The sequence below is a fragment of the Myripristis murdjan genome, chromosome 23, assembly GCF_902150065.1.
Source record: "Myripristis murdjan chromosome 23, fMyrMur1.1, whole genome shotgun sequence".
Lineage (NCBI taxonomy): Eukaryota > Metazoa > Chordata > Actinopteri > Holocentriformes > Holocentridae > Myripristis > Myripristis murdjan.
In genome coordinates this window covers 19,959,724-19,970,873 of record NC_044002.1, presented here as the reverse complement: position 1 = coordinate 19,970,873, position 11,150 = coordinate 19,959,724, and the positions used below count along the sequence as shown (strand labels likewise).

General features: G+C 41.2%; 1 protein-coding gene across 6 annotated transcripts in view; it reads left to right on the top strand.

The window, feature by feature from the left end:
- Positions 1 to 7,861: 7,861 nt before the first annotated feature.
- Positions 7,862 to 11,150, top strand: part of dennd5b (DENN/MADD domain containing 5B) — a 106,536-nt gene continuing 103,247 nt past the window's right edge. For all 6 annotated transcript variants that reach the window (XM_030045440.1, XM_030045436.1, XM_030045438.1 and 3 more), the window contains exon 1: positions 7,862 to 8,280. In XM_030045440.1, coding sequence (XP_029901300.1) covers positions 8,172 to 8,280 — 109 coding nt within the window. In that variant the 5' untranslated portion in view covers positions 7,862 to 8,171. The remainder of the gene's footprint in view (positions 8,281 to 11,150) is intronic.

The window sequence follows — 11,150 nt, the reverse complement described above, 5'->3', positions numbered from 1 at the left end:
ACCATTAGCTCTCAAAATGTGTTAGATTTGAAATATCCTACTATACAGACTTACTGCCTTCCAGTGGAGACAAGAGTGTATTACTCATTTTCCATTGCCCTCACTAACTGCACTTGGTATGGTCAATCTGCATTGTGTAATAAATAATATTAAATTTGTTTATTATTACAACTGATCATTTCCCTTTATCAATACACTATAATATGATATATCTGATATTTTTCCACATTTAGCCTACCTTTTTATATTTACAGGTTTTTACTTGTTAAAGAATGCTTTCCTGTTTAGGTTGACATTGATTTTGCAATACAATATATATGTATTACACTGTGGTTCACCGTGGTTATCTTGTTTGACAATGTTTTATTATTTTTAGTGATAATGTATATTACATAAAATGTCTAAAGAAATGCATCCATTGTTATGTGTGGTCATTTGTAGTTAAAATGTAATTTAAATGTCACCTACTGCAAAATCCTACCTGTGACGTATAGCAACACAAAACATACATTAAAATCACATATAAAATTGTAGGAAAGAAAGAAAATATGTAATTATGTGTAAGAAAATATGTGATTAAATAAGCAATTAATGTTCATAGTAGGCAAAATGTCTTGGCTGATACCATGGACCAGTCAAATGTATGAGTTTTCTGATATTATATTTAACAGTCTGATTGCAGTGGGGATAAAGGACCTGCGGAAACATTCCTTCTTGCAAGGTGGGTGCAGCAGTCTGCTGCTGAAGGTGCTGCTTAGGTCCCCCACCGTCTCATGCAGGGGGCGGGATGGGTTGTCGATGACTGATGTCAGCTTGGCTAACATCCTTCTCTGTCCCACATCCTCGATAGTGTTCAGAGGGCAGTCCAAGACCGAGCCAGCTCTCCTGACCAGTTTGTTCAGTGTTTTCCTGTCCCTCTCAGAGCTTCCACAGCCCCAGCACACCACTGCGTAGAAGATTGCAGATGCCACCACCAGGTCATAGAAACTTTTTAACAGTGTCCTACAAACTCCAAAGGACCACAGTCATCTTAGCAGATGGAGACGACTTTGGCCCTTCCTGTACAGGACATCTGTGTTGTTTGTCCACTCCAGTTTATTGTTGAGGTGTACACACAGGTATTTGTACTTCACTATCTCCTTCGGTTGAAACACACTGACTTTTTACATGATTTAGCCACTATAATGAAGACTTTTTCCTTGTGGTTACATTTCCTGACATTTGAGGTACCTGAAACGCCCTCCTAAGTACTCCCTTTTCCCCGTTTCGAAGAGCACCTGACATATTCTTGATATTTGTTTGATATTCTAGACACATCTAGTATTAAAATTTTGTTTCTCTTCAGACAAGAAAAACAAAATTCTGCCACTTAATCCCACTTAGTTCCAATGCTAATCATTTCCATTTTTTTTTTTTTTTTTTTTTTAAATTAAGTGTCATTTTCTTGATGTTAGTGGGCTGATCTGGCTTACTCTGCCATCTTTCAGCAGAACAGACATCCAGAAGGCCTCTTCATTGTGGCTGGGATTTCAACCAAACTAATTTAAAGTCTGTGCTCCCCAGATTTTATAAGAATGTGGACATTAAAACAAGGACGGGCAGAACACCAGACCAGGTCTACACCAACATTCCTGGAGCCTACAAAGCTCGCCCTTCCCCCCACCTCGGACACTCAGACCATCTTTCCTTGCTCTTGACACCAGCTTACAGGCCCCTCATCTAGATAGATAGATAGATAGATAGATAGATAGATAGATAGATAGATAGATAGATAGATATACTTTATTGATCCCAACCAGGGAAATTCTGCAGGTCTAAGCCACAGAACAAGCCAGTGCAGTGCTGGACTGAGGAGGCCACACTATCTTTGCAAGAATGTTTTAAGGACGCAGTCAAACCAGCAGGATAATCTCATCCTACTGTAAGATTTTTAAAAAATTTATTATTATTAATTATTTTATTTATTTATTGATCGATTGCGTAAAGAACAAGATTTTATTTTTAAGATTGAATGTCTTTCTAAACAGCTTGCCAAGATGAAGATTTATTTATTTATTTATTTTGCAGTGTGTATGTGAATGCAAATTCTGGCTATTCATAGAATAGCTAGAATGGGTGGCGGGGTGGGGGGGGGTGGGGGAGGGGTGGCCTGGGAGCTGGGGGGCGGGGCGGGGCGTGATCTCAACCAGCACAGATACACAGAGCACGGAGGGACAGAGAGGTGAGACGAAACTTATCGTCTCATTTGTGCCTTTTCCAGCGGATTTTTCAGCTACCGTGGTAAAAAAAAAAAAAAAAAAATCATTTTTGTGGGTAATCTATTAAAATTTTCTTTATCAACTTCTAAAATTTTGATTTGAGGGGGCAGGACAGTTGTTTGAGGGGGGCCGCAGGGTTGCCCCTGCGTAAAGCCGACCTCAGTTCAAAAGCGACTCCTGTGAATTTCCCCCTCTGTCCTGCTTTCTCTGGAGATGCGTCGCTTGGAGAACTAGGAGCGGGAGGCGCTGCACACTGAAGCCGGAATGAGTGGGAGCTCCGTGGGGTCCGGCGCCTCGCCCACTACTTTGTTATATACGGGATAGACACAGAAACTGGACTGGAACCGGACGAATGAGCAGGTATGATGTCTTTTTAGTTTAGTTTTTAGTTTCTAACATTAAACATTTACAATAAGTAAAACAACAGCATAGGTTATGTTGTTTACTCGCTGGTCTCTGAGTGTAGGCTGACCGATATGAAAAAGAGCCATAGGTGATTTAAGAGGACTGTTGTGGGCCTCAGGTATCTTACATGGATATTAAAGTGATTGACAGTAACATAATGGGAGTACAATTAGGTCACTTTCCACTCGTAAGTGAATAACACAGGCACACTACAAGTTCCTATAGGAATATTAGGCGATTGTGTTTTTTTTTTTTTTTTTTTCGTTTGATGAGCACGCAAAGCTTTAGCAGGATACTATATAGTTACTAGATAGATAGATAGATAGATAGATAGATAGATAACTATTGTCATTCAAGCACACATACATAAAAAACAGTGCACTAGAACGAAATTTCATTGCAATTGGCTCTCACAAACAGTTAAAAAAAAAAAAAAATACAATCATCAGCCATAGCAGTGCTTATGTGTGCATACAATTGAAACAGATCTGCAATAAGTATATATATGAATAAATAGATAAAAATTAGAAGTAATAAAATAGTTCTAACATAGTTCTGGCAGCAGTTTTGGAGTTCGTTTTAGGGAGTTCAATAGTCTTATGGCCAGTGGGATGAAACTGTTGCAGAATCTGGCGGTTCTGCTCCTCACTTCCTCACCCTGCGAAACCTCCTGCCAGAGTTGACTAGATGCAGCTGGCTAGATTTATAAATTTAAATAACAAAAGGCAGCGAAGTGAGATTGTTTACACTCCTGGCAAGTCTCAGCAGCAGCTCTGACCATTGGCCAAATGCCATACCTCTGATCCAGTGTGTCTTCTTCTCAGGGAAGAGAGTGACAAAGCCCTCCTGTAGGCTTACACACACTCATAAATGTGATGATCTAATCAGTGTTGTGCTTGTGTTCTTCAGTGGGCTCACACAAACATACCTTTATGGGTGTATTTGGAGGGGTGGGACAGTCTCACACATAAGCAATTATTTTATTTATTTTTAAAAGCATATCTGAATTTTACTGATGCACACTTTGTAATTAGCCCTGCTCACACGCCCCTTCCTTTTAATATGTCTGACACCATATTGAAGCAGTATTGGAATGGGAATATAGATAACCTTCCTGTCTTTACATCCACAGACTGTCCACAAATTATGATGAGCGTCGCGGCCACTTGCACAAAGAATGAAGAGGAGAGTCCAGTGGTTCTCACTGCAGTGTCTGGAATGACCTTGGATGATCTAGTTTAGGGAGATCCCACTCCAAAATCACATGAAGAATACAAGTCTTGTTGGTTGAACATCAACAAAAATCTGGATGACATCGACCAAGAGTCTGGTGTTTTTTGGCCTCTGAAGTGCATACCAGAGAAAGAAGCTGGGTTAAGCACAGCACTTTCTGGAAACAAACGTGAAATCCAGGCTGTATCTGGAGATAAGGGCAAGGAATCAACCTTTCAAGAGTATTTAAGAGACCCATAGTATGAAGACATTTCAGAAGATGAAAGTTCAACTGAAAATATAGCTATAGATTCAGAGCCAATTTTGCAGGTGTCAGCAAACAAGGAAAAGGAGTCAAGCAGTTACACCACTATCTGAATGCAACAGTGAAAAGTGTCCACCTGGAAATCAAGGTGCAATTTCAGATAGGGAACTGATTCCACAGAAGCAAGTCCTACAGAGGACAGAAAAGTGTCAGTCAGCGCAAATGTACTGTTGTCCAATTTATGTTGAGACTGAAGATGGTTTTGAAAGCCAGTTGTGCCCCAAATGTGAGACTGAGAGACAGCTTCCACAGGAAACAAATTTGTTCAGTCATTCTTTGCAGTCAAAACCTTCTAATGAGAAGGACAGGATGGAGGCTGCCAAAGAATCAGCCAGGCCAACATTGGCAGGATTACACTATAGCAGTATAACCAAAAGGAAAACTTCACCATGCAAACTTATAACCAAGAACGATGGTCTTCAGTATCAGAAAGTAACACAACCCGGTGGTCCACAACAGATAAGAGAGCCACAACATAAGAACGTATCAGTGCAAACATCACAAATTGAGGATTTGGCAGTATATGAGTTCAAAAGTGAAATTGAAACAGAGGATGAGACAGAAGATGACTGGATTACCATACCTATAGTGATATCACATCTTAATGATGCGACACAGCATGGTGAGACTGGGCACAAAACAAGAATAGGTCAAAGAATCCTAACTCACTCTGAACTATATCAGTCAACTTCAAAGGCTGCACCAGCTTCTACTACCACCAATACTACCACTGCCACTCCTACTACTACTCCTACTCCTACCATGGAAGTGTTTGAGACGTTTGAAAGCTATCTACAAGCAAAAACAAATCAGCTGGGGAATCGTTTTTATTATCAAGTGTCAACTGAATCCCAGTCCCAGTCAAAGGATCAGGAGGCAGTGACTAAGGCATCAGGCAGGAGCACACCTTCACTTGAAGTAGAGCCTGTGAGGAAACTCTATACTACCAGGAGCAGGAAACACTCAAGTTCTAGTGAAACTGAAGACTGTTCTGATTATTCAGATTCTTCATCAGAACTTAACTTTAAAGTTGTGTCCAGTCAATACTGGGAGAAGAGGTCACAAGTAAAGACCATGCAGAAAGCTGAATGGGACAGCTCTGATGAATCGGACTGGCTGAGCACAAATACACTGTTGGTTCAATCCAGAGCTAGCTCTAAGCACAGCAAAACAAAGCGACAAAATATGTCCAAGAGGAGAGGCCAGTCATATAGAAAGAAGGCAAAGAAGAAGAGATTTCTCTCAAGAACGGGACAGTTCAGATGACCAGTTGATTCCACAAAACCAAGTGAGTCAGTGACTGTAATAATGACTGGAGGGAGAGAGACTCAGGAGGGGTAAAATTACTAGTTCAAATTGTAACTAACTGAAACTGGCATGATTTTGAATACATGCCCTTTTATTTTCACAAATGTACAAATTATACTTCTACACATACTACAGTAATGTCTAAGTTGACAGAGATCCAAGTCAAAATGTTCATAACTTTTGAGTTTGGAAGAATCTGACTATTTATTTCGACCAAAGGACCATGTAAAAACATTAAAGTAATATCTATATATATATATATATATATATACACCATTGTGCAGTAGCTCTCAAAATGTGTTAGATTTGAAGGATCCTACTATACAGACCTACTGCCCTCTAGTGGAGACAAGAGTGTATTAGACATTTTCCATTGCCTTCACTTATTGCACTTGGTACGGTGAATCTGCATCGTGTATTAAATAATAATAAATTTGTTTATTATTACAACTGATCATTTCCCTTTATCAATACACCATAATATGATATATCTGATATTTTTCCACATTTAGCCTACCTTTTTATATTTAGCCTACAGTTTTTTACTTGTTAAAGAATGCTTTCCTGTTTAGGTTGACATTGGTTTTGCAATACAAGTATTACACCGTGGTTGACCGTGGTTATGTTGTTCAACAATGTTTTATTATTTTTAGTGTTAATGTATATTACATAAAGTGTCTAAAGAAATGCATTAATTGTTATTTGTGGTCATTTGTTGTTAAAATCCAATTTAAATGTCACCTACTGCAAAATACTACCTGTGGCGTATGGCAACACAAAATATACATTAAAATCACATATAAAAATATAGGAAAGAGAAAGAAAATATGTGATTAAATATGCAATTAATGTTTATAGTAGGCAAAATGTCTTGGCTGATACCATGGGCCAGTTAGAGAATCTTTTAGTGTTAATGATTAACACATAAAATGTCTACAGAAATGCATTCATTGTTACGTGTGGTCATTTGTAGTGCTGTTTCACCACTAGAGGGAGACATTGCAATTTAAATGTCACCTACTGCAAAATACTACCTGTGACGTATGGCGAGACGAAATATACATTAAAATCACATAAAATTATAGGAAAGAGAAAGAAAAGATGTAATTATGCATAAGAAAACGTGTGATAAAACATGCAATTAATGGTTGGTTGATACCATGGACCAGTAAAATCTAATATTCCGCTTTTTTTTTTTTTTTTTTTAAATCTAGTATTTTGGAAATTAAGTCTTCATAAGGTAGTCATACTGCACAGGGACAGCAGCATTCAGATGACTTGTTTCTCAGACAGAGGAAGGGAATTTGCATTTCTCATACAGTATCAGTGAATAACAGTTAACATACTGTCCTTGTGGATGTTGATCTCACAATGGAAAGCTCCTCAGCTGAATGATTACTCCCCTAATCTACATGATAACAGCAATTTGTTTAGAATCATAGATGTACTGTGGGATAAACCCAGATAAACTGATTTTACTTATCTTTTATTTAAGAACTGGAGTCAATCCGCCTCTTTATACAGACCAGGCAATCTTCTGGAAGTAAATTTAACATCATTCTGACTAACCTACATGATGTGATGGGCTTATGTCATGAGAAAAGGTAGAAAGGTCATGGTTTGTCCTCTGATAATCACCAAAAACAAATTATTCATTAGACACCTTTTTATTTCTGACAACCAAGTGACACATTATTGATATCCAAGGGGAAATTCTGTTTTCACCTGCCCACTCCAGGTAAGCCAGGTCAAAGGTCACAGTGAACCCTGCAGCTGGTCTTAAAAGCATATCGACAGGGCTGATTGCCAATAGGTGGCTTGAAGTTCACAGCATGGTTTACAAAGCATGATTTAACCCTAAACTTAGCATGACAATTTATCAAAGGCAAGCTGGCTGTTATTAAGCCACAATCCCAATTCTAAGTGATTTTGTCCTGTATTAAAATATATTTTGGTTTGTGCAAAGACGTCTTGAATACTGACAAGCAAATTCAACTTGTTAAGATTAAAACATAGTGGCGTAATTGACAATTAGCCTAAATTATGATATCCAAATTAAACTGTTTTTTATTTTGTTGCTCCCCGGATGCCCCTTAAGCACCCCAGGGGTTCCCCCGGAACCACCGCTATGTAAATAACTTACTGGTACAAATCAGCGCTCCGATGCTTATCTTAATTGTAATGAGGTCGGATGTGCGTTTGCTCGGTAATTTAAATGAGCTTAATGACTCAGACAAAGAGGAAAGATGCAAGCCAATCACTGTCACTGCTGAGAATCACGCAGCCACCGAAAACTGACGTAGTTCAAATTCAATCACGACCGCACATTGTACGAACGGGGAGATTTGAATGTCCCGCCCTGCCGAGCTGCTCCTGGGAGATCCGCCGACGCGAGGCGCACAGCGCGCTCTCTGCCCCAGCTCCGTCAGTGTGTCCGGGCAGCGCTGAGTGGCTGCAGGCAGGTCCGCCGACACCGCGCACCGAGAGCAAACTATCACTGGAAAAGCGTTTAAAAGCGACTCCTGTGCAACCTGAAGCCTTTTCCTCGCAGCCAAACACAGTTATTCACCGGAGCCGAGTGAATTTCCCCCTCTGTCCTGCTTTCTCTGGAGATGCGTCGCTTGGAGAACTAGGAGCGGGAGGCGCTGCACACTGAAGCCGGGATGAGTGGGAGCTCCGTGGGGTCCGGCGCGGCGCCTTGCCGCTTCGCCCACTACTTTGTTATATGCGGGATAGACACAGAAACTGGACTGGAACCGGACGAATTGGCAGGTATGAGGTCTTTTTAATTAGTTTTCTAACATTAAACATTTACAGTAAATAAAACAACAGCAGAAGTTACGTTGTTTACTCGCTGGGCTCTGACTATAGCCTGAGCCGCATGAAAAAGAGCCATAGCTGATTGAAGAGGGCTGTTGTGGGCTTCAAGTAACCTATATGGATATTAAAGTGATCTATTGGGATAAAAATATCCCACACGATAAGGTTATAAGTTGAATGCCATTGACATTAACATAATGGGAGCACAATTAGGTCACTTTCCACTCGTAAGTGAATAACACGGGCACGCTACAAGCCCCTATAGGAATATTATAGTGATTTTTTTCGTTTGATGAACATTCAAAGCTTCAGCGGGATACAAGTTAGTTACTATATGCAGCTGGCTAGATTTATAAATATAATTAACACAAGGCAGCGAGGCGAGATTGTTTACATTCCTGGAGAGTCTCAGCAGCAGCTCTGACCATTGGCCAAATGCCATACCTCTGATCCAGTGTGGCTTCTTCTCGGGGAAGAGAGTGACAAAGCCCTCCTGTAGGCTTACACACACACTCATAAATGTGATGATCTAATCAGTGTTGTGCTTGTGTTCTTCAGTGGGCTCACTCAAACATACCTTTTTGGGGTGTATTTGGAGGGGTGGGACAGTCCCACACATAAGCAATTATTTTAACTCACTTTGTTTTTAAATGCATATCTGAGTTTTACTGATGCACACTTTGTAATTAGCCCTGCTCACACGCCCCTTCCTTCAAAAACAAGAGCCTTTGAGCCGTTCCAGTTGTTTGAAAGCTACTTCAGTGCAAGAAATATGACTTGCTCTTGGATGTTTTGGTTGATGTTTCAGATCAGAAGTTTGGTTAAGCAATGTCTCGCTGTGTTTCCCACCGGCCAGTAATTATTCTCACTCTCATACACAGACAGTGCAAGCGTACTTTTCATGTGGAAATGTTTGTCTTTTGTTTCTCTGCTGCTGATAAAGTGAGCCGAGTCGCTTTCAGGGTGCTGCTGCGTGCTGTGCTGCGCAGGGTTTGATCCAGATCAATGAAATGAAGCCTGTGATTCGCATACTGCCCTTGTAAGATTTACCACGAGATTGTCCTTATTTATAGGGGCTCATATGTTTATTTGATGCGTGACTCGAGCACACACGACATGCCCTTGTTCTCCGCTCAGTTCCAGTTCCAGGGTCAGATTGTCCCCGGCCGTCCTTCGCTGACTTGCTGAGCGAAGTTTGCCGTGCCCCTCTGCACAAAGCAAAGCTATTGATTTCCCCACAGCTCCACAGTCTCAGCCTCTCAGCCTCTCGGACTCGGCTTCAGGCTGGGTCTGGCAGCGCGGCTCTGGTGTGGCAGTGTGTTCAACGTTTGGTCCACACGAAGCCGGCTCCCACTCTCTCCCCAGTCACATTCAGTCATAGCTGACTTGCTCTGTCTTCCCTCTTCAGTGTGATGCGGGAGTCACTTTGTCATGATTTACCGTGTGGATGTGGTTTCAGCAGCACAGAGGGGTAGCACACTGTGTTACCCAGTTATTGCATCACATTTGTATTGGTAACACATGTCAGTGTAGCAGAGTCTCTGGGCCAAAGTTCATATTGAAATTATATATGTGAGTGTATGTGTGTGTGTGTTTCAGCTCCATAAAGCGCCTCACTGGCCGCCTATGGACTCTTACATCAATACATCAACAGCAATCTATCACACAGCTTTTTTTGCAGAGGCTTTTGAGTTTTTGATGATCACATCATGTGCAATCTTGATTATTTGTTTGGCTGTTTGATCAGGTCGCAGCTGAGAGCCTTGCATATTTAATTTAAGAGTTTTAGGGAACATCTGGGAATGTTTCGGGGAATATTTCTCAGTGTTAGACCACTTGTAGGTTAACATATGTTTTTGTCTCTGCATGATTAATGTCCTGGTAGTGCGGCTGGAGACACTATACGTGCATGCATGCATGTGTGTGTGTGTGTGTGTGCGTTCCTGTGTGTGTTGCCCTCGGGCAGCAGTGGGTCCCTGAGGTGACACCGATAAGCGTCCACCATGCTGAGTCCATATGCCCTGCCGTCTGCTGCCCTCACACCACTCTCCCCAACTCACCGAGCATCTGGTGTGTGTATGTGTGTGTGTGTGTGTGTGTGTGTGTGTGTGTGTGTGTGTATGTCGTGTTTTGTTGTCTAACTGAGGCACGAGTTAACAGTGAAGCGGCTGAGTCATCAGCTGTTTTTGGTTGACGAAGCTGGAATTCAGTTGCAGACGTAGTAGAAATCAATATCTGATCTGTATATTGTGCAGGAACTTTGTGTTTAAGCTCATCGAACAGCAGCAGCAGCAGCAGCAGCAGCGTGGGTGAACTGTCGATGATGTCATTATTGTTGCAATTGATGAGATCATATCGAGTGTCACTTCTCCCCAGACATGATTAGCTGATTATATGGGTCAGATTGCGATTCCGCCACCTGTGAAAATTACAACTCCATTGTTTTTCTCCGTTTTCACACCTCAGCGTTTTGTCGGTGATGTTTTTTTCAAGCTCAGATATGTTTTCTAACACTGTCGTGCAACCCCACTGGGACTGTCAAGTGTACACGTTTTAGCACAACATTAATTTTCCTGACAAGGTCCCTCAAATAATTACATTTTAGTCCACAGACCCTCCTTAGAAAAAGGTTTTCCCTCAAAGATCCTCAATCTGAGATTATTCTGGTAGTCTGTGCCGAAGGAAAAGAGGTAACACTGCAAACTAAGGAGCAGATTAGTCGTTGTTTTGTACAAACATACACTGAATGAACTCCTCATTTTGTATATGGGAACCTGTTGACCCCCATTACGGAGCCCTGGTCCTCCTGGACGCCGGTTGGG